The 25,161-nt window shown below is 34.4% G+C and overlaps 1 protein-coding gene across 2 annotated transcripts in view; it reads left to right on the top strand.

Annotated features, from left to right (window-relative positions):
* LOC122573215 (furin-like protease 2) overlaps positions 1-23,640 on the top strand; it is a 427,801-nt gene extending 404,161 nt beyond the window's left edge. The window contains exons 4-17 of one of the 2 annotated variants that reach the window (XM_043739298.1): positions 3,829-4,032; positions 7,520-7,814; positions 12,016-12,188; positions 12,713-13,378; positions 14,785-15,001; positions 15,780-15,859; positions 15,974-16,248; positions 17,441-17,628; positions 18,170-18,418; positions 18,931-19,399; positions 19,685-19,884; positions 20,319-20,600; positions 20,879-21,096; positions 21,438-23,640. In XM_043739298.1, the coding sequence (XP_043595233.1) occupies positions 3,829-4,032; positions 7,520-7,814; positions 12,016-12,188; positions 12,713-13,378; positions 14,785-15,001; positions 15,780-15,859; positions 15,974-16,248; positions 17,441-17,628; positions 18,170-18,418; positions 18,931-19,399; positions 19,685-19,884; positions 20,319-20,600; positions 20,879-21,096; positions 21,438-21,545 (3,624 nt within the window). In that variant the 3' untranslated portion in view covers positions 21,546-23,640. Of the gene's footprint in view, positions 1-3,828; positions 4,033-7,519; positions 7,815-12,015; positions 12,189-12,712; positions 13,379-14,784; positions 15,002-15,779; positions 16,249-17,440; positions 17,629-18,169; positions 18,419-18,930; positions 19,400-19,684; positions 19,885-20,318; positions 20,601-20,878; positions 21,097-21,437 lie in introns of both variants that reach the window. The other variant, XM_043739297.1, reaches the window with a different exon arrangement.
* The last annotated feature ends 1,521 nt before the right edge of the window (positions 23,641-25,161 follow it).

The following is a 25,161-nucleotide window of genomic DNA, read 5'->3' on the forward strand; positions in this document are numbered from 1 at the left end:
TGTGAACAGACGAAAGAGAAATAGATTTCTCGAAAGATAATCAGTCTTAAGTTGGTTTAAAGAGAGAAAAAGGATGTTTTACTTTGAAAAAGGAGTTACCTGTGTGGGGATCATTCTGTATTTTTAGTAAAAGATAAAAATAATTAATAACTTAAAAAATATATTTGGTAGAATACCTTTGTTTAAAAATGTACTTACAGACATTTTGAATATCTGAAATTTTTCGAATTTTTTTTTTAATATTCTCTTATTGATTTTTTCTTTAAATAACCATCTAGTTCGACGAATTTTTAAAATCTTCCAAACTTCAGATGCGATAATGTTCAGGTGTACATGAATCAAAGACGACCGTTGTAATTGGTTGATTTAATACTAACTCTTATTCAGGACATTTTGTCCTTTTTGTCACATTATCAAAAGTATCTAAGCAGCTATTAGAAAATTTATATATCTAGAGTATCTAAATTTATAAAAGTAATATTATATATTTCAAATTATCAAAGTTTGTAAAACCAGAATGTGTTTCCCAATAAAGTATATAAAAAATGGATTGTATTGTTCAAGCGACGATGCAGTGTAGGAAAGCAGCTTTTACAACAAACAGTTACACATAGCAATTGCACTATCTAAACACTGTAACGTCCTTACCTAGGATCTTCCTGTATATATATACATACATACGTAGCATTTACTCAGCCGTCATGTAAGATTAAGATGGCGTGTTATGTCTAGATTAGTATTACCTATCAACAGTACTTACGTGGTACGCCAGTGATTTACTGGAAACTAGAAATTTATAGGAATTATAACGCCATAGCAAGGTTAGATTAGAAATCTCAAATAGTTAATATTAAATAAACTACTGTTTCCAATAAAATTCATTCAATTCGTTACTTTATTTTATGCACCCTTTCTCTAAAACACAGCTCAGTTATCTACCTTATCAACTATGTAAAATCAATCTCACAGTCATTCATTAACCTGATTAATACACGATTGTTTCAGTATAATCGTGTATTGATCGGATTTCAAATAAAAATCAGCCGCGTTCATTAATTTGACTTGTACCGTACCGAAAATTGCGTGGCGTATCGTTGCATAAACCAACCAATTATCCAAACTGTTTTATCCCCCAATTTATTCAAACCAACGGAACTTTACTAATAGCCTATAAATCGAATGACTATATTGCGCGTTACGATTACCATCATTCTCGCTTGTTAATTTCAACGTTCTAATTATCCGGTTGAATTCTATTAACTATATATTTAACTATGTACGAACCATTAAAGCCAATATATTTTTACTTAGTAAAGTTCGATGCACTCGATGATAATCATTAGAATACGGATTCTTGTGTAGCTTATATCCGTGATTTCCTAAATCTTTAGAAAAAAAATCTTCCAAATGAAACTTTACAAATGAAATATCTGCGATATAAGTAAATTTATCTACTAATCTCCGTATGAATCCACGGAATCACGTTTTCACAGCTCTAAATAAGGAATTGATTCAAACTGGAAACAAAGTTAAACATCGGTTAGAAGTTAACAGCGAAACTTTTCGGCGATTGAACGCACGGAACACAGAACGCTTGAAATCTCTACATATTCAGCGTCCCGTTTTTCCAAACGTCGGAATGCTACGACCGTGACACTTACGGACACGGAACGTAGACGAATCCTAGGAACTTTTGGCTGCTGGCCAAAATTCAGAGGCCGTGAATTTTCGTGGCGAGGCTTTAGCGTCGATATGAATGAAACGATGACCGGGGCGTCGCGCGTTTCACGCTCCGCTAGGTCGAAGCTCAACCGCGAAAACGGTACTCGTCGATGGTGCCATTTACAAGGCGCCATACGGCCGAATTCGTTTATATTTCGTGGAATTTTCCACCGCTTGCGTATTTTTCCTGTTAAATTGGCGTGGGCTTGCTTAAATGTGCCACGTGTGAACTGTGAATACGCAAAATTCTTAATAGCAGCATACCAACAGACTGGTTACTGAAACGTGACATTATGCTGCAGATTGTTAGATCTCAAAGGAATATAATAGAAGTTCTAGATCAGTGCTTATAAAATATGTCATTTTATACGATAAAACTTTAAGTGCACGTACTTTCTTTGGAATATCGTATATTTGATCAAAGTAATTTACATACATAAGCATCCAATATTCTTTTTCCATGAATATGTTTTGTTTCGTTATTCCAGATTTGTAAGGGTTATTAGCTTCAGAATTTGAAAAGTCTTTGAATGGAACTGTTGTATAATTTCTCCGTTCATAAATCTCTGTGAAACAATTTATGCGTTAAAACATTGCTTAGGTGGAATAGGAAATATCTTGAATCTCCTCAAATACCAAATTTATGTCTCCAGAAACTTTCGTGACACTTATCCTAAAGACGACACGGTCTTACTAACTAGACACGCAAATCCAGAAACGGCTGCCGCACTATTACAAGAACACATTACAAAAATTGAAAAGTGGCTGCAAAGCAAACAAATAAAAGCGAACACCAGTAAGTGCAATCACATAACATTTACGCTTAGAAAAGGAAAAACACCGGACATCCAACTAAATGGCGCCCACATAGCACAAANAAAAAAAAAAAAAAAAAAAAAAAAAAAAAAAAAAAAAAAAAAAAAAAAAAAAAAAAAAAAAAAAAAAAAAAAAAAAAAAAAAAAAAAAAAAAAACTTATCCTAAATTTAAATTCACATACGAAAATCACACGAATATTTTGATCCTGCATTAATGTCATGAGAATCGTGTTTTATATTTTTATTCTAGGTCTTCTCACTCAATGAGTACACATGATTTATAGCAAATTTCTCTTTCTTCAATATGGTCGATAATTCACGATTTTTGGAAAACGTAGTCAAAAAAGCTATTTAATCTTTCAATATATGAATCATATAATTCGTATAATTATTGTCCCAACGTCCACATGTATTCTGACTACTACAATATTACCTTAAACCAACAAATTTCTCAAACTCGCCACCGAGAGCAATCAATCGTTATCGATATTTCATGGCATTTAAATGGTATCAAAATTCCATATGAAATCTCATCAAAAGCACACGCGTCGCTAAACGCACAACTCTATTAATCGCTAAAACCGCTAAATTCCATGCGATATGCGAATACCGATCACATCAAGCGAAATAAATTTCAATTCCATTGCCACGATAAATCAATCTTGTTTAACGTTAACGTCACCCCAAGGATACCCGCATAAACGTATTTCTTATTCCCTTGAAACTCCTTAGTCTTACAACTCGTCTTTCAAACTAAATCTATTCCAACATCGAACACTTTCTATTCGAATTGAAAATAAGAACTATAACAATCAAATATGTAATTACTCCAAAAATAGAATATATCAAACGAATAAATTTATTTGAAAGTAAATTTGTTTGCGAATAAACTCCAATTGTAAACAAAATTGTGTGCTGTTTAATTATATCGAAATCGTTGTATGAACAATTCACGGCGACTCAGTTGAAAAATTCCGAATTACCATTTTTGTCTAACTTCTCCCAGCTCGAACAATTATACCAAATAAATTTTAAATTGCCTATCAATCAAAAAAAACAGCAATTGCACTTCGTTTAGATCTCGAATGTGTCGTTTTCGTAAAATATTTCCGAAAGTGAATTTCGGCTCATAGAAGTTTGACGAGCTCTGTTCTAACGCATACCTAGAACCAGGACATGTAACCAAATCGCACATACGATTCTCTGAATGTTCTCCAATTCGTACCTACACGATGTAAAGTCCAAAATCTAAAGAAAGATCTGTTTAATTTTTTTTTCTTTCTTTTGTAGGTACGGTGGTTCCAACAGCAACATGAGAAGAAACGCAAGAAGAGGGACTTCGTGCCCACGACGTTCTCGTTCGCCGATTATCCGGCGTTTTTCGATGAGTTTGGACCGCGTTCTAGGCAGGCCACGTTCCATCGACAAAGAAACAGAGGTGTGCCTCTTCAAAACCTGTTCACGGATCCGCTCTTTAAGGAACAGTGGTACCTGGTAAGTGGGCCCTTCGATTTTACTTCCCTGAAACCTCAACCAAAACGAACTACGTGACGAGACTACGTTTCGAGAACATGGCGGACTTAACGACGTACCAGTTATAACGTATTCCGGATTCACTTCGTCCTTCCAATTTGTCGAATCTATATTTTTGTCTACTTTTTGAGACTGAGATTGATATTTCTTAGAAATTTTATCGTTGATAATAGATTATGGAGGTATTCTGCTTTAGGATTTCGGATATTTCGAGAACTTTTTTCTGAGGAAATCATAAGGTTTTTGGTCTTGGATTTCTGTACATATATTTACTAGTGAATAAAGAATATTCACTATTTTCTTCAAGTGCGAATGAGTTCATAAGTCGCTTAAAAAGAATTGTTGAAGCAACGTTTTTATTATAATATTCCAAATGTAAGGGCATATATATAAATTTCTACAACTGATTCGTTTCGGAACCATTTCATTTTCAGTGAGTATAAAAAGATTCTGATTTTCTTTCTCGAGTTAAAGACAATTAAACAAGACGTAAGCAAACTACGTGTGACTTTTATCGTGAAAAGGAGATAAATTGATATAAATGTTTCATGCCTGTTTCCTTTTCTCCTTCCTTTATTACGTTTCTTACAATTATTATAGGTTTTCTTTTATTTTTGGCGAGTTAATTCACAGTTCATAGTTTCGTCGTGGTCTTGTTAAATATTCTCTGTACTTCGTTCGGAGAACGCTCCCACTTTTCTTGCATGGCTCGCCTCATTCAATTATCCTCTGTTTAACCGGTTAACAGGCAATCCTTTTTCACCTCCTTTTTCCGCGAACAATCCGTATCGAATTTTCCATTTTCTCGTTTTCAGTCTCGCGACCGAATCGATTCGCAGTTAAAACATTTGCACTCTGTTATTCGGAAAAAATTGCCTTCGTTTAATTTTCTGTTAAACGTTATTCAACTTTTGCGTTCTGTTTTCGAGATATTTGCGTGAAATGTTCACTGTTTATAGCGAGTGTGAAGAAATTTTGCAGTTTGTATGTCGATAGAAAATGTGCAAATTGTTAATTGAATTTTACAAGGCCTTTGTAAATAAAACTGCAGATTCATGAATTCGAGTTTGATAAATTAACCCATTAAACGACATACAGTGAAGTAATGTAATAAATATGAAGAAATAAATAACTTACATGGTGTTCTATCGAAGCACAGAAAATACGTGTTAATATACTTCATAGAAACTTATTAGCTGCATAGATTCTCGCACACAAGAATTTTCATTATTTAAGAGAAAATAGAATTATATGTATCGTTAAGAAAAATTTTAGAAGAAATTGAGAATAAGTGTCGATTCTATTCATTGACACAGCCAGAATGTGATGAAAATAAAAATAATTGGAAATAAATGACGCACAAAGAGGCACAATGTAAAAATCAAATTATTTCGAGGCCGATATACCGTAGATGTTAAAAATTTCAGCCGCTTAACCGTGACAAACTGGCAGAGATATGATTGCCAAGCATCCGAGCTGTGCGAAAATTTCCTTTCAATTGAAATTCAGTGAATTTCCCGCGAACTTTTCACGCTCGATAAAGGCTACGATTGAGATAAACAGATTAGCGTGAAAGATACGCGAAACATACAAACAACGGCCTGCATTAAGGCAATCGCCGAAACATCGAACGATTGATAATTGATCATAGAAAGGAGAAAAAACAACATTAAGAGAGAGAGATTATATGAAATACGTAATACGTATATTCTGAACGAATAAACTTCCGAATAAAGTTCATATTTTATGATCAATTATGACTACTTATTGTATTATCACGTTAATAATCACGCGACTATTATAACAATTTTATAACTAAATATTTATCCAATCTCGCTTTAATATATATGAGACATTGGTCAAACTTGGTTACATCGATGAATAAACAAATCTGAAAATACATATACATATATAGGAATTACAAAATACATATTTCACACAGATCGCGAAAACCAATTATTCATTATATTTAACAATTCTTAGTAGTGTGTATATAACGTACATCAAATTTTTACTAAATATGTATTTGCAATCTATATCTTGTAGCTTCTAGAGACATTTTTAGATTGATTTCAAATTTAACAAACTAACTAACCATAACAATTCTGTCTCATTACAGAGCTAGTGAGCTAATGTTTGTTCCACAAATCATCGAAAAATGAATTCTAATGAAGGACATCTCAACAAAATTAGTCGCATTACACGCGAACGATGAATTGCGGTTCAAAATATACAGATTTGCCGACAAGAAATATACGCGTTGTAGACTGTGATGAAATAAATGGATGCAATTGGGTAATAACGTATTTTGTCGGAAATGAAATATCACGTTTTCAATACTTGAAATTAATTAACTCCTATAATGGTCGTGCATAAATATCAGCCGGTTCTTTCGTGTACGAAACGCTGTAATAACGGTAAATCATGTTCCGTACGTGTCAGAGTGAATGAATTTATTGTTCATACAACGTCGGAATTCTTCGATATAATTCTAATCAAATTTCTGTCTATATGACGAATAGCTGTCGAATGTGGAAGGATAGGAACGACGCGTCTCGTCGATAAAATACCTTTAGACTCTTCTGAATTATGTGTTATACGAAAAATTACTATTGATAAAACTATTGCACGGCTTCAAGGCATCGATTACATGGTGTGTGTGTTATTTTATGGGCGAAGACGCGTGGAAGATCAATGAAGGGTGTACTTTTACTTTATGTAAAATGTTACGTATTTTATGTACAAATTTCAAAAATTCACGAAACTTCGGTAAAACGATATTAACTGACTCCTTCACGTTCCTGACACATAAAACAATCGCGAAACTTTTAAGTAATTATCTACTCGGATAACAGTAAAAGTTAAACCCTTAATAATGCGTTTTCATCAGACACCTAAATTGGTTCCGAAAATGTAGCGCTATGAAGCATAACAGACATATCTATGTACAATAAGTGTATAGAGCTATGAATGCCAGCCTCTAGCGATCTGACCTACATTTCTTCCAGAATATGCGTACGCTTAAAGTAGTAGTCATAGTAAAAAAGAACGCATATGCTGCCTGTCACTGGCCAGCGCTCAATTAACGAGGTTGTGATTGGTCAGGGACGCGAGTAGAAGATACGAATGTGCGGCAGAAAAATTCGATTCTCTTCAAACGATGATATCTCAGCAACGGAAAGTTGGATCGAAATGGAACGAATAGTATTTTGCAGAGGAAGATATACTCTTTCTGATAGCTCTAACTAACCTTAACAATTTTTTTTAGTTTCCCAACAATAGTCGATTAAATTTCTAGTAACTTCAATAGTTGTTACTCGTGTACGTTAGGTTTATTGGAACAAACATGTATACATATATTTTCTGAATAATGTCATTTATAATGGTATCGTTGATAGTTTACACTCTACTCAATGTTAATCAAGAAATAATACTGAACTAATTCCAGAACGGTGGAGCTAAGGACGGTTACGATATGAATCTTGGTCCAGCATGGCAAAAGGGTTACACTGGCAAAGGTGTGGTTGTGTCGATCCTCGACGACGGTATACAGACGAATCATCCGGACCTGGCTTTGAATTACGATCACCAAGCTAGCACAGATATCAATGACAATGACAATGACCCAATGCCAAGAGACAACGGTGACAACAAGCACGGAACACGCTGTGCTGGTGAGGTTGCTGCGGTCGCCTTCAACCAATACTGCGGCGTCGGTGTTGCCTACAATGCAAGCATAGGAGGTAAAAATTTATCAATTTCTCCTTGTTATTAATCACTTAATAATCTAATAAAACAGTCTGACAACTAGTAACAATATTACAAATTTAGGTCAAAAAGATATATAGATTCTTGTGCTTTAAACTACAGTTTCATACATGATAAAAAAAAAAAAAAAAAATGGGGAAAAACGTATTTTACAACTATCTTTCTCAGTACACAATACAAGATATGCCAGTACAAAAAATTATATCAGGTATATTAGCTATAAATTTCATACTTAGATAATCATAGAATCGATTAAAATTGCGAGAAGAATCGAGCTATTTGTGCAAAAATTCGCGACGACGTTCTTAAGACGCAGAAAACCTTCAAAAAGGAGATAAAAAAGATGTAAAAGTTTCGTGCTATAAATAACCGTCTAGCTTCCTGCGAACTCCGTTTCAGAATGAAAGCGCAACTGTAGCGAATTAAATTTCATTCGGATACACGATCCTCTTTATTAGATGCGACTTCGCTGTTATTCTATACGAATTGCGATCTCTTTCTCTTTTCTGAGATGTTTTTCTCGAGTTCCAATTCGAAAGGATAGCGAAAATGAAGTTTGACAAATTTCTGGGAAATGATCGTATTTACTTCGGTTTGCAGAATCGAGAATTACGAAATTAAGTTAGGTTAGGTTTCGTGGATATGATTTAGCACGCGACCGAAGGATATTATTGCATTGGTTTCTAAAATTCGTTTATATAAACAATTATCATTTGTCAAGACGAAGAATAAACACGAGCAATAGATATACTAGTTATATAAAAAAGTTATATAAAAAATAATACAGCGAAACCTGGGTTGTCGAACATAATTGGTTCTGGAAAGATTGTTCGTATATCGACATATTCGAAAATTGAAGAATACTTAATATAAAATGGATTAATCCTTTGCCAAACGACAAATGATTACTTCTTTATACTTTTATAACGGTATTTAATGCATAAAGTCAGATACAGAGACAATAAAAATGCATAAAATTTTACATAAAAAGAATGTGTAAATCCAATAAATACATACTTTAGTAAGGGGAATTCCTTTCCGTAAAACCATGGAATATTGTATGTTAATTAACTTAAATCCGAGATACAAACGCCATCCTCATATTTTCTGTTAGGTAAATTCCTCCTTTCATCTCTATTTAACAACTGTCTCTATTTAACGGGATTTAACAACTTTTTCGGCCCAGTACTAATCTATTTAATAATAATTTATTTAAAAAAGCAATAAAACATAGAACAACGCAGAAGATTATGAAAAGACACTACAATTTCGAATAGAAATGTGCACTGAATGGAGATTGCGACGTAGCGTAACTAATGCTACCCCCACCATGGTACGCGAAGCACGCGATTGCATGCTTGGAAACGAAAATTCTGCGAGGAAATTGATGCGTCTTTTTTTCAGAGAACACGATCAAGATTCGATTTTTTCGGGATGAGAGTTCCTTTGATAACCGAGCTTTTACTATACAGGTATTTTAAAAAATCAACAAGGAAACAAAAATATTTATTAAAAATAGAATTTCGAAAACTAGTAAACAAATAAAAAGCTATTGTGAAGAAGGGATTGGTTTATTTCAACTGTTTGTAAGGAGAAGAATGCTCGTATTGCAATGAATACTCAATAAATGAGTATTAGTTCTAAAAAAGAGAGAAACATTCATAAAATAACCTGATATTTTTTTATGGAACGTAGAAAATATTGAATAATATATATCATAATAAATAATGAAATAATAGTATTGAAGAATACTGATCTGCACAAAAGTTACTTGTTTAATGAAGCAAATATCATAGTACACAGATGCTTTAACAATTTTGTGTAATCAAATTCACGCACGGTATTAATATTATAATTATGCGTTATTCCGCGGATGTTAATTATAATCAGATTATGGATCATCGCGTGCAATTTTCAATTTGCATAACTATTGGAGGCAGCATAATAATGTTTTCCTGGAATTTTATATTTGCTTTAGTTGTGTTCATAAAACCATGAAAATGTCAGTTTAATTATAATTCTTCTAGTTTCTATTTTTAGTTTTAATTTTACTGTCATCCATAAATATTTATAATGTATTAATTCTCTGAAGAATTTTTTGCAATGTAGTTATTTATACAATGTAATCTAAAACAGTAGCCCGAATATGGCGCATTTTCCTCGTAAAACAATTTCCGGGTATTCTGTCTGCCGGGTGTTGACACTTGAAACTATCATCTGTTAGAAACTCTGAACAATGGGTCCATTTCAAAATTAACATCACGCATCCTTGCAGACATTTCCTGCACATAAATTTTGTGCCTCCATAGCGTCCACCAATACACATAAACTAACAGTAACATTTCCATCTAATAGAATCTCCAATTTCCGGACAATATGTCTGATTAATTTCATTAAAATCTTTCTTGACCTATTTTTCTAAATTCTCTGTAACTAGAACAATTCTAACGAAAATCTCCAGCTATTCAGTTCCCCGTGATTTTTGTTGTCGTTTTTAATCCATTGATTAAATAACCAATAAATTAATCAAACACATGATCAAAATAGATTTTTTCTTTGAACTTGAACTTGAGTGTATGTTTCGCGTGTATTTTCTTTTCTTTTTTTTTCTATTAATATGTTATTAATTTTCATTTATTTTTTACAACATTTATTAATTAATCTCATATAATATAGCTTGTCCTCGCGAAGAGAATGATTTTGAAAAGTTGATCCTTTGTTGTTAGACTTAATGATGCAATTCCTATAAAATGTTTTTTTTATTAAATATAGAGTGCATTTATGAATACACAAAGAGTTAAAATCAACAAAACAATTTCACAAATGATAAAAAAATAATTAATCTCAAAAGACCTTTCTATTATATAATTCCCAAATCAATAAAGGACGCCACAGATACGTATTTTATTCGATTAATCTACAAAGTCTCACTTTAATATTCTTTAACTCCCAAGAGAGCGAGAAAATTTCATCCTCAACGATCTCGTTTACACCGCTTAATCGCGTTCAAACAATCACATCTCCATTGGCTTGTTGCGAACATTCTTATCACCAATTCGCGCATTTTGCATTCAATTTACTTCCTTCTTCCACATCCCACGACGATTACTTAAACGTTACTCATACACCGATATCGACACGCTATTATCGTTATAAATAGTAATGGACTTAAAATAGATAAATCAAGTTCAATATGTATACTTATAAATACAAATCAAATACAGTTTCATAGTATCATAGTATTACATGATAACGCTAATAAAAAATAAAATCGACTAGGATTTTTCTATTCGAAGACTACAGGAGAATAACACCATGGTTCACATTTTCCATTTTTCCAGAGCAACAATTTGGAGATTAAACTTTTCGCCCTCTAAAACGTCACAAGTCTTTCTTAGAAGAATTGTTCGCTTTTTTCTGTAGTGAATGATTTTCTTCGGATAGCTTTCACAGGTTTCTAGAATGCTTCATTTCCCGTCTATGTCTTTCGAGTAAGTTTTGTAAACGAATACGTTTCATTATTTCATGGAAGTTTATAATAAAAACGCTACAATCCTATCGAACTCATTACTATAATGTCAACATTCAAATCTTCTCGCGATTTAAGTCCGTCGCTAGTTATAAGTCGTTTCATCTCGAGAGAATATCGAGTTCCGATAACATTATCGGCCCGTTTCCATTAAAATGCATGTCAACAGCTCCGTGTTCGATTTAACGCGTTCAGAATAATGTATAACAGCGCAACGGCATCGGAGAGACCAGTTTTCCTTCCGATGGAATTTAATGATTAAACTAGAAGAGGAAGAAAGGAAGAGAGAGAAAAGAGGGGGAGAACAGCGTAATTAGAATTCCATAGGGTCTCTACTTTCTTACCGATTAGCCTGTTTTGTTTCTTGGATGGAGGGTCGAAAGCGCGAATTCCATGGAAATCGGTGAACTTGAGGGGTAACGAGAAGGAGAGCTATCTAAAACTACGTTCACACTGTATATACCTATAACAAAACACGTCATATGGCAACATTATATGACATGTTATGGAAACAAAAAAAGGGAATATTATGTAACATTGCTATATAGCGTAGATGCAGTTTAACGAGCTATAGTGACATGATATATAGCAATGTCTCGCTATATCGTGTAGATGCAGCTTAACGCACATACCATCTATGTTCTCAGGCGTGCGAATGCTCGATGGCCCGGTAAACGATGCCGTCGAAGCCAGAGCGCTGGGATTGAATCCTGATCATATCGACATATACAGCGCTTCTTGGGGCCCTGAAGACGATGGCAAAACTGTCGATGGCCCAGGCCCTCTTGCCAGGAGAGCGTTCATTTATGGTGTCACCAGCGTAAGTTGCCTTCACTGTAATTCTTTAATACTTCATCTACCACATACGAATTAAATGTATACGTAGAAAAACCGGCTAATGATAGTACAGTTTCTTCCGGAATGACGCGGAAAAAGAGAACATTTCTCTACAAATGAGAACATAATTGAGTAAATCGACAATAAAAAATTATTTATATGGTTCTTCTAATTATTGCCTCAGCTATGCTTCTCTCTGTATATTTCTTCAATCTGGATTCTGTGATAGTGTGTTAATCCATGGTGTTCCCATTTGGAAGTATAATACACTTTATATACTTTGTATAATATGGTTCCAAGTATCAACACCATGCATTTATGATATAGCATACAGAGTATGTTATAATATAACAAATGTTACAATAACGATTTATAATGATATGTACTTTATATATACAAAGAGTGCATTGTATTTCCAAACAGCAACGCCATGTATTTAAGAGTAAATGCGTCACCACATAGCCCAAACCCCAAAGCCTAAAAAATCATTAAAAACAATGTCAACAGGGTCGCAAAGGTAAAGGTTCCATCTTCGTCTGGGCGTCAGGTAACGGTGGTCGGCACACGGATTCCTGCAACTGCGACGGTTACACGAACAGCATCTTCACCCTCTCCATTTCCAGCGCGACTCAGGGTGGCTACAAACCATGGTACCTCGAAGAATGCAGCTCAACGCTCGCTTCAACTTACTCCTCTGGTACACCAGGCAACGACAAAAGCGTTGCTACGGTAGACATGGACGCGAAACTGAGACCAGATCATATCTGCACGGTGGAGCACACAGGAACATCCGCCTCGGCTCCATTGGCTGCTGGTATCGCTGCTCTAGCACTCGAGGCGAACCCAAGCCTCACGTGGAGGGATATGCAATACCTGGTAGTACTCACCTCGAGATCAGGACCACTCGAAAAGGAACCAGGTTGGATCTTGAATGGAGTGAAGAGAAAGGTCTCCCACAAATTCGGTTACGGGCTCATGGACGCCGGGGCAATGGTGAACCTGGCCGAGCAGTGGACCAACGTGCCGCCTCAACATATCTGCAAGTCCGATGAGATCAACGAGGAAAGGCGTATCGATCCAACCTATGGGTATACGCTCAGTGTGTATATGGATGTAACTGGATGCGCTGGCTCTTTGAACGAGGTTCGGTTCCTAGAACACGTACAGTGCAAGGTAAGAAACTTGACAGAAACGATAGAATAAGATATTTTGAAGCTTATCGTTTATTAATGGCGATTCTAGTTATCCGCGCGCTTGTTCAATATTAACGATGGCTATAATCACTCATTATCGCACTCTCGCTGTATCTTGCACAATTACCGATGTCTATACACAGCCGTTAAAATTTCGCATCATAGACACTTACGAATATATCACAAACGAATTGAATATTTTCAATGGGTACACCAAAGATTCAGGAAATAAACGTATTAAATTAATGCATATAAAAAAAGAGGGAGATTATTGTCTTATATTTTCATTAACAAGCTATGCATGGAAAAGGAGAATGAGAATTTTGTCTTACATTTTTATTAACAAGATAATGTTATACCCATGCTTATAATTCTCTATGTATACATGAATAAAAATTCTTCTTTTATGGGGCGATACATTTCAGGATAAGGAAACAAACGATTAGACAAAAAAAGAGCATAAAGCGATTGTATGCAAAAATCTGACGGAAGGAAGAGAAAATGCAAGAACGTTTATAATAACATTTATTTTCACTTTATGTATATGTAAATGTATATTTTGTTCTGGCTTATGATTCATAAAACGGCTTTAAAAAAAATTTACATTTTAATGATACCGTGAATTCGTCGTGTCTATGGCCGGAAACTCGCAAATGTTCGTACTATTCGTAACACGCGAATTTAAATGATTGTACCATTAAAAATGTATTCAACCGAGTTGAACGGTATTCTTACGCAGAAAATAATGTATGACGAGAATATTCTCATTTCCGAACGAATCATACGCGCAAACATTATTTTAAAAAATTATTTTTCCCCGTGCGAAATCTGCACTATTCAATTTGGTTCGATAATTCCGCATTCCGCGAATATCTAATTGGGTGAGTCAGTGAAAATAACCACCTGAAATAACTCGTTACCTATTAACTTTTTCAAAAAATATTGGAAATAAAATTTATTATATTCGACCAACCTGGGACAAAAACAACGTAAATACAAAAATATCGCTTCCTGACTATCCTTGTCTTTCGTACATTAAAAGTCAAAATATCTGCTAAGTTTACGATTTTGTGGAATATCGCGGAAAATACAAGGGATAAAAAGATCAAAATTAAATTATTCAACTATATATATCCACCTGATCAGGCGCCTCGAATACAACAAATTTTATTTCAAACATGATTTTGTTAAATTCAACACGTAATAAGTTATTTCAGATGAACATTCTTATTACATGTATATATAATTGGATATATATATGTTTAATATCTTTCTAAATGTAAAGCATAAATGTAATGCAAAGGATTTACATAGAATTAACGGTGTTTATACTGTATTTTATACTTTAGTACTTTGGAAAGATAATATCTAATAATTTTCGATCAGGTGTCTTTGAGGTTCTTCCCACGTGGAAATTTGAGATTACTGCTGACCTCTCCAATGGGTACTACGTCGACATTATTGTTTGAGAGACCACGAGATGTTCTTAGTTCCAGCTTCGATGACTGGCCTTTCCTCAGCGTACATTTCTGGAGTGAGAAGGCGGACGGCCGATGGACCCTGCAGATCATTAATGCAGGAAATCGGCACGTGAATTCTCCAGGCAAGTAACCGTATCGCTTCAAGATTAAAGTGCTATGCGAATTTATATCATAAATTGGTGTTTATAGGCCTGATGGTTTCATCATTTGATCCATATGTTTGAACAAGATTCTCATTTGGAGGGTTAAAATGTTGATATAAATTAAAATGAGAATTCTTGTCTAATCATGCATTTCAATTTCTATAAATTATAATTTCATTTTTTGCCATATTATTCAATTATATTTTGCCACATTTTCATAATTTCGAAAATATATTGAAATTAAAATATAATGAAGAATATATTAAACTTTTTATAACAATAAACGTTAAACATATAGTTTTATAAAAAAATACAGTTAATAATTATAAAAGGAAGTTTAAAATTTATGCACTATAAATATTAGTGTAACTTTTTTTTACTAAACGTTCTTTATCAAATTATATTTTATTATAAAATATTTAACAGATGGCAACTGTTTTTATCTAAGAGTTACGATAAACAGAAGATATTCTTTTATTTAATTTAATGTTTATTTTTTCAGGAATCGCGTCACTCGTGCTATCATCGGACAATTAGATTTAAGGATAGATATATCTAACTAGTGGAGAAATTTTTTAACAGAAATATTTTTTTAATGAGAGAAGGATATGGAAATGAAAAATACTATTAATAACCATAACTTGATTATTCAGATTTGCAATACCATACATAACAAAATTAAATTTTTCTAATCTGCAATCATGACAAAAATCGACTTTATTATTGAATATTATAATTATAATCTTTACTGTTACAGGGATTCTGAAGAAATGGCAGTTGATCTTCTACGGAACCGCGACCAACCCGATCAGGATACGGACACGACAATTTAACCCGGTACAAGCGCATTCTTCGTACGCCTCCGCGCATTATCCATTTCCTGTAGACGATGATCCGCTAGCGCTGGGCCATCGCGGCGACGTCGACTTCTTTCCTTCGTCTACCTTTCAGGGCTACCAGGGCTACCCCTATGTCGGAGCTGCATCCAATGTCCAGGCATCAGTGGCAACTTTAGATGGTTCTTCAGCGCCAATCCTGACCAATCGACTTCCTGGAGATACGTCATCTTCTTTCGATTCGCCATCTTCTTCGTCTCAAGTCGGAGATGACTCGCTGGACACTACTAGAAAGATTCTTCATGACTGTGATCCTCAATGTGATTCTCAGGGATGTTATGGAAAAGGACCTACGCAGTGCATTGCTTGCAAGAATTACCGGTTGGATAAGTAAGCGAGCTCTTTGTGTTTTTACTTGCTTTGTGTTACTTTCTTTCTTTTGCATGCTATTTATTGTAATATACTCATTTTAACACAAATACGTCTTTTGTTTATAAGTATTAACAGATAAAGATAGAAGATAATATAAACTCTAAATGTTGTAGGAAGTTATTAGAAAATTTAAGGATTATTATTTGAGATTTTAAGCTTCCACGATGATTATTAGGTAACGTAGGTACATATTCATGATTTTTCGGGTGGATCGCATTGTAAATGAGCATTGCACTTTATGCCAACATTTTTTGAAGTAGCATCAGATCTACACCGAAGAAATGACCTGCAAGGTTTTTAAAATCATTTTATCTGGTGACATTTAAAGCAACGTTTTAAATTAGTTAATAGCAAATAAAATAACGAGCGTGGAAAGGTTCAATTTAAATTTATTTTTGTTTTTCAATAGATATATTTTAAGTTTCGTATACATGTTTTCAAATAAATAATTGAAAATAATATATTCAGATTTATTTGTTTAATGAGTAAAAACACTTCAAATATCACATAATTTTTTTAAAAATACATAACTGACAATAATACGTCATACAAAACAGGTTTAATTTCCGACATATTCTGTGCAAAATGTTCCGTCGCTGGCCGAGAGGAGTTTTTACATGTGTTACAATTATAACGCTCGATATTTTCCTCTTTCTATACTTTACATACATCTTTCCGCGTTTGTCCTGCTGAAAAACTTCCAACAAAGGGTTTCGCCGTTCCAATTAGAAGCAAAAGTATCTTTCGTAAAAAGGCAGCGGTAAAAATCTGCAATTTTTCTATATTACACCGTTTTAAAAATAAGATTTTAAAGAGGAACTTTTAAAACTGTACGCTAGAACGAAACAATGCACACATACAACGTTGTTAAAATTTTCTTACTTTTCCTATATTACCTCTTCGTATATCTGTGTTTTGTAGAAACAGTATTAACTTCTTTATATTTGCATTGTATATCTAATTTTCAAACACCGTTTGTTTGCTTTTTTACAAGGAAGATTTACCTATACGTTTGGCGAATCGAATAAAGTATGTAATTAACAGGTACTTACTTAGCCTTCGAATACGACTTAGAAGAAGAGATGAAAACATTTAGGACGGTAAGGTGGTAATTAGAGAGAATTTTTGTTTTGAACAATCATTATTACAGTACGTGCGTGAGTCGATGTCCGCCGAGAAGTTTTCCAAATCAAGGTGGCGTCTGTTGGCCTTGCCATGAATCCTGCGAAATCTGTGCTGGGGCTGGCCAGGATTCTTGTCTCTCTTGCGCACCTGCTCATCTACGAGTTACTGATCTAGCAGTGTGTCTCCAGCAATGTCCAGAAGGATATTACGAGAGTAAGTGTACTTTCAGTGAAATAAAACCGATTTGGTAAAGTAAAATAATAACTAAAGTAGAAAATTTAGTAAAATAGTTTCAGTTTATTCAATTGAAACTAACTTCTTGAATTGTTTCTAAATTTTCTCGAATTAAAATTAATAACAGAAATAGAAGATAAAGTGAAAGATCTCATAAATACTAAAGTACGAGGAATAATTTCCGTTGAATTTGAATTAAAATTAACTTGATCCATTTCTTTCTTCTTCTTCTTCTTTTTTTTTTTTTTTTTTTTTTTTTTTTTTTTTTTTTTTTTTTTTTTTTTTTGTTAATTAAAATTGGTTCGGATGAACTACAAAAGATTTGATGCATATAGTCTATTCAAGTAAAATTATTCTACTTGGAAGGTCTAACCAATAGACTATAGGCGCTGTTTATGCATTGGCAGGAAATACAAAAGATTGAATGGAAGCACCATGTGCGTTACCCGCAACAAATATATTAAATGACAAAAAGTTATAACAAAAACAATCTAAATGAATAGTGATCGGATATTTTCAGATACAGAGAACAGTACATGCGTACCCTGCGAGGCGAATTGCGCCAGTTGCCAGGACAGACCGGACAAATGCACCAGTTGCGAGCATCACCTTGTTATGTACGAAAACAAGTGTTATGCAGCCTGTCCCCTGTACACCTACGAAACACAAGATTACAACTGTGCACCGTGTCATTCCACGTGTGAAACTTGCAATGGCACCGCGGAGAACCAATGCATCTCCTGTCGACCCGGATTGTTTTCTCTGAACGGTACGTAGTCGTCCGGACGTTAATCCTTAAAAACGACACTCGGGTGTAACCGATAACCTAGAAACCTATTTCTCTTGGTAGCTAGGTATCCGTAAGAGGCTCAGTGTTTCGAATAAATCATGCTTTTAAGTTTCATCGATTCGTTCTTCATTAGCTATTCTGTTTGAATGAAATAAAAATAAAGAGTAGTCGTGGTGGAATTTGTTGTTATGTTTTCTAATAACTAATTGGTCCAAATAAAAATTGAGAACAAAATTGAATGCAAAAAATTGTATCTTTCATCTCGATAAATTAATCAAACCACAATTAAGTATTAAATCAACCCTTAACTTTTAACTGATATTATTGAACCATAAAATAAGATAAATAGATTTTATATGAAAGCAATAAACACTTGACGTGCTCTTTTAAAAGAACTCTAATGAATTTATTATTCTACCTAATATTATAGTCAGCTATAAGTCAACGGTAAAATTTAAGCTTTAATTTAAAATGAATTTTACAAATCCCAGGATCATGTCGAGCGTCTTGTCCAGCGGGTTATGGAGCGGACAAAAAGCGTCGCGAATGCGTTCCATGTCCACCCGGATGTGCTACCTGCTCCATGTCAATCTGCACAAGCTGCAACGAAGGCTGGAGCTTGAACGAAGAAAGCCTCTGCGCTCCTGAACATCGTGATCGTTGCGATACATCGGAATATTACGAAAATGGCCACTGCAAGCAGTGCCATACTTCGTGTAAAACTTGCGCTGGACCTGGTGAAGATCATTGCGTCTCCTGTCAAACATCGCTGCTCCTTCAAGGGAAACGCTGTGTGTATCAGTGCGACGATGGTTATTATTCAATGGCGCAGCCCTCTAGACCCGTCTGCGTACCTTGTTTGCATACTTGCAAAACGTGCGTGTCTCGACTGAACTGCACTGCCTGTCAAGATGGATTGCAACTCCAGAGTGGAGAGTGCAGGTCCTCTTGTGCTCAGGGGTAAGTTTGCTTTAGAAAAATCAAATATTTTTCCTTTTTTCTTTTACTTTTCGTTTCTTGTCTATTCATTGAGTTTTTATTTTGTTATATATTAGTTTTTGGATAAGGAATTAGCAACTGAGAGATGATCTATCAAACCTAAAACGTTTTTACTAAATTGTTATAGAACTTGAAATATTTCAACCCCTTCCTTACAGAGAAATCTAAAATTCTAAAAACTTCTACGATTTTATATAACACGAACGTCGATAAATGCATGAAACGAAAAATCTTGTTTCAACGCAGATATTATAGTGATCGAGGTCAGTGCGCGAAATGCTACCTGTCGTGCAAAACGTGTTCTGGACCCAGAAGAGATCAATGCGTGACCTGCCCTCGTGGTTGGCAACTAGCAGCGGGCGAGTGTCATCCGGAGTGTCCCGAAGGATTCTTCAAATCTAACTTCGGCTGCCAGAAGTGTCACCATTACTGTCGTACCTGCAAAGGTATATAAGAGAAATACCAGCGTGTTTCGGTTTTTTCAAACATGACAAAAAAATTCTCATGAGATACAGTATCACGGTTAATTTTGTATATTAAACAATTGAAATTTATATATGTAAATTTTCGTGAAAATTGATAAAAAGCAAAAATTAAGAAAAGTATATCAATTTTTATCGTAATTTTTAAACTGCACTTAGAAGTGAATTTTTTAAGAAGTTTTTATAAGTTAAAAATTGTTAACTGTTATATAAATACTGTATTCTATAGTTGGATATTATTTTTAGCCATTCATTTCTCACTAATTTATGTACTTTGCCAATGTACGTGTACTATGTATTATTATAAATCAGTTAAAATGTCTGCATACTTATGAGCAGTAGTATATCTCATATAAGTGTGTCTGTGTGAAAAGGATTAACGCGTGAATGCATTGCAGGAGAAGGGCCGATGGAATGTACTTCTTGCCCACCCCATTCGATGCTAGAGGGTGGCCTCTGCATGGAATGTCTTGGAGCGCAGTACTACGATCCCCTGACGCAGCTCTGTAAAAATTGCCATTCCGATTGTCGAAGATGTACTGGTCCAGGAAAATTTAGTTGCGCGGCCTGTTCGCCACCATTGCATCTGGATAAGTTGAACAATCAGTGCGTTCCTTGCTGCACGGGTAACGAGAAGGGGGCGCTGGCTGAAGAGTGTTGTCTTTGTGATCCGGAAACTGGTAAGAGAAATTGGTCATTATTGGACTGAGGAATATTAAATAACTTGAGAACATAAATTTTCTAAGAAAAATTAAATTCACGAATATAATTTCGAAATCAGAAAAAAATTCCACGAATGTACGCATTTAAATATTAATAATAGCCTAGTACAATTGTGGTAAGGAATTATTAAAAAATCGAATTCAATTTTGAATTGTTTTATAGAATTTTATTTCGCTCAATATGGAATTAATCAGCGTTAATCAGTTAACCAATGTTTTTCTAAACGTTAATACAGGTGGCTGCAGGAACAGCTCACCAGCTGGTAAAAGAAGAGTGCCAGGAACAGAATTTGCCTCGGCTGACACAGCTATTTCTGAAGTGTATGCAAACTACGAAGGAACGACCGATAAAAACGATTCAGCTTCGCTAGCGATAACAGCGACTACGACTATAGCTGTCGCCATTTGTCTCATATCTGTTGCTCTGTTCGCTACCATATTCATCGCTCTTCAGGTATGTACCTGATTTATGTTATGTGAAAGTTCAAATCTATCTCTTTATACAATTAATCTATCTATTATATTATTTTCATTCTTAATTCTTGACTAAATACTGACTTTCCATTAAATCGATCGTTTAAACCAATTAATTTTCAAAAAGCATCCAAAGTATTAATCATATGCTATTTTATAGTTCTTAAAAATACGTTATAAAACCAACTCTTGCTGTATTGGAGAGCAGACAGAAATCGAAAACAAACAAATTAATAAACGATTTCAATCTTACATTTAAAATATTATTATCCGTTTTGCCATCAGAGAACCGAAATTTTAGATATGCTCTTCAATTTGCAGGCAATGTCAGGAAGGAGAGAAACGAACAAGGGTTACACGCAGCTAGCTGTGAGGGTGGAACCTCCGGACGATGTATACGCGGACGACACGACGGAGCTAATGACCTAAATCCAACTAACCTCGCCGATCCAACCAAACCAGCCACCACGACCTATTGGAAGAAGGTCATTCAGTCTCAAGATCACGAATAAACCAATAACTTACTTACGTGTTGGTTATTAAAAATCTGTGACGATCAAGATTCAAAAGAACTGCGTGTTAAGATCGTTCGAAGTGATCCGAGACAAAAGAAACATGCAACAAAGTAACAAGAACAAAATAATGTAATATGTATCGAAGGAAGAGGAGAAGAAACGAGTGATAAAGAGAAAAAAATAGAAGAGTATACAAATTCGAATGGACAAAATGGCGGAAGAATGACGAAAGGGACAAGAGAAATTCGTTCGAAACGTGATAGTAAAGACACATTTCACTTTTTTTTTTTTTTGGCACACTGTACGAAGAAAGTGTGACTGTTGTTCGCTATATAATAAAATTGACAGTGCGGTTGTGTGAATGGCGGTGAACAAGGTGTTTAGGTATATTTTTTTGAACGGTCAGGCGCATCGCTGATTTTGTCGAGTGCACAACAGCGCCACGAGTGTATAAACGGCGAATTAACTTTTTAAAAAGCCGGATGTACTCAATGGTTCGTAGACGAACGACACGAAAAGGGCGACGGACATTATGAAGTGCCTGATTTACAACGCCGTTGACACAGCACCGTTTCGTCTGCCCTTTTTTAGTGCCTACTATCCTGACCGTCACGTCGCACCCTAGGTGGAAATAAGCTTGTGAATCGAAATCGAACAAGTATCGTACTTAAACGAGCTATCGAAGATGAATACGGTGCGTATACTGTGCAACTGACTCGTTCTTGTATTTAATTATAAATATTTTTACGAGTCTCACTGGTATAACTTTTTTGTTTTTATTCTGTTCTTATAATATTTCTGATGATTTTTCATGTTACATGGTGAAGGGCACTGCGTATTGATTTCAATTAGGAGATAAATGTAATCCGAAGCATCTTAACCTGTTAACCGAGATCACTTAGATTCCTAACTTTGAAGACAACGATCTCCTTATTTGAATGAATATATTTTAATACCGTATTTCATTCCCACTGAAAATAAATTGTATATCTATATTTGAGATAATTAATCTTTGAAGGCTATCATAGATATTCGCAGAAAGTTATTTGCAGCATATTTCTCCTGGATTAAAAAGTGAATAAAGTTGAATTTAACTGAATTAAATATTAGGTGAAAAGTAGAAAAATGATTGTTCACGGTGATTACAAATAATAACATTGTAATAGTATTTACATGGTTTGAAGTTTCACTCACGATAGCCACTGAAGATTAAAATCAAGCTATTTGAAAATTTTTATTAACTTCTAACTTTAAGATTATTGGGTGTGATCTGGTTAACAGATTAAAATAGGTTACGAGAAAATGTTTCATTGGATAATGTGAGTATGAATGTTGAAGGATAGCAGGTTGACCAAAAGGGGGAGGCGAAAGAAGTAAATAGGAAAAATTATGAATGAAACAGAAGAATAAGGGAATTTGTTTCTCTGTATCAGAAAAAAGAAGGGTTTACATGACTTTGTTCTCGTGCAATGAACAGACTTGACATCCTGTGTCAGAAGCATGTGAACTCAGATTTCTTTGTGATCCAGCATGTGTATCAGTCATTCCGTCGTGAACGAAACAGCCAATTGCGTTTCTTTTGTAACTGTTGTTATTGCTGCATTGTCTATGTATTTTTTCTTTGTTTATATAGTATTCTATTATACATTTTCCGCGTTGCTCTAGCGCCGTTTGTTTTATTCGTTATTGCAATAAAAAAAGAGAGTGGAAGAATGAGAGAGGAAGAATGATAAGGAAAAGAGACCATACTCGTTGATGTATCACACACAAAAAGCTTTTTTTTTAATAAAAAGAAAAAGAGAGCACGAGAGTGTGAAAGAGAGTGAGGAAGAGAGAAGAAAATATGCAAAAAGAACATACGAAAAGAGTCCTCGGTAAATCGGTACCTTTAAGAGCTAATTGTCCGCGCCTACCGTGTGAATATTGAATTTCTCCTCGTGATTTGATATAAAGCTATTATTGTACTTTTATGATGAACGCGATTATAAATATATACATATATACATATACATATACATATATCTATATACATACACATACTCAGGCGTTTAAATATATTTTGAGTTCGTGTTCCCACCAAGATATCATTATTGAGTAATGATTACTGAATATTTTTACCTTCATGCTTCGGAAATAATTTATCGCAATACTTCAGAAAATTCGTAGCGTTCCTTGATGACGTCAAGTTTTATTGTATATTTAGCAAGATTGGAAGGGAATTTTTTATTAATGTGTTGTATAATAACTGATTAAATATTCTAATTTTCCTAATTTCTCTTCTCGTGGATCTAAAGTTTTGTTAAAATGCTTGTTTTTTTCTCCTGAATACGGGACACGTTAAAGTTAAGCAAACAGTGCCGTTTTGTATCTTCTGATCGTCATTTAAGGTAAGTGCATTCGCTAGGCTCACCAGCAATTACTACCAAGTGCACGGATAACAGGCAAACCGACCACGAGACTGAAAGTACATTTGCCGGTAATGGAAAGCAAGCCATTACACTTAATGAAACGTTAAAGAATAAACAGTGAAATGGAATATACACGTTACCGGCACAGATGCTTCGAGAATCTATCTCATTGTATTTTATAGACTTTGAATGTTTCCTTTTAATGATTGATATCTTTATCTTTTATTATTACTCGTGCTTTTAATTCTCTCCTAATTTTTTACTTTTAATCTCCTTTGGTTATTGACGCATACGTTTTTAATTATTCAGATATTAAATTGCTCGAAAAGTTCGTGGCTTTTTATTATGAATCTCAATTAAATAATCCAATGTCTGGACAAATACTCTTACAATTAGGTAGATAGACGTCAAAAATTCGTTAATAAAACAGATTTATTCTTTTTTTATGCGAATCTCGCATATCCAAGAAATTGTGAATCCTGACTAAAGTGTTCGTCTCTGCCTGTCTCGTTCACCAAATATAGCGTGACTCTTATTATTATCTATCGTGGTCTTTACGAAACTTATTCCAAATACATAGATGAAAAAATAAAATACTCTAGAAGCTATTTGAAGGAATTCATTACCAAAAAACATGAAAACGGTTTTTCAAAAAAGAGGTGCATGAAATTATAGACGGCAAACAGTTTAATTCTTGCTAAATCTTTCTTAACTTTCACTACGAATTTTCCAAACTACCAGATATTGCTGATTCAACTGGTCCGTCTTTCACCATTTACGTCCTAAACGAAATTTCACTCATGAATTTTGTTCAAAGTGAATTTGTATTTTTCCTGGAAAACCTTCTAAACATTTAAACAAATTTTCTAAAAATATAAGAGAACACTATTCGATCGAAGATGATCAAAAGCACACAACAGGGTTACCATGGATATTCATTTCGACTTTCGATTATAGAATTAATTTTCACCGTTGCTCGTAAAAACTAAAATATTCCAAGTACATCATCGTAATCGAAGCAGGCGATAAGATTAGGACATCGTGTTTCTTTACGTTTTTCAGTGTACGAAGAAGCTGTTGAGAACGAGTGAAAAATCGTGGATTATAGCGCGAGAGCAAAGC

This window comes from Bombus pyrosoma, linkage group LG11 (genome assembly GCF_014825855.1).
Source record: "Bombus pyrosoma isolate SC7728 linkage group LG11, ASM1482585v1, whole genome shotgun sequence".
Classification (NCBI taxonomy): Eukaryota; Metazoa; Arthropoda; class Insecta; order Hymenoptera; family Apidae; genus Bombus; species Bombus pyrosoma.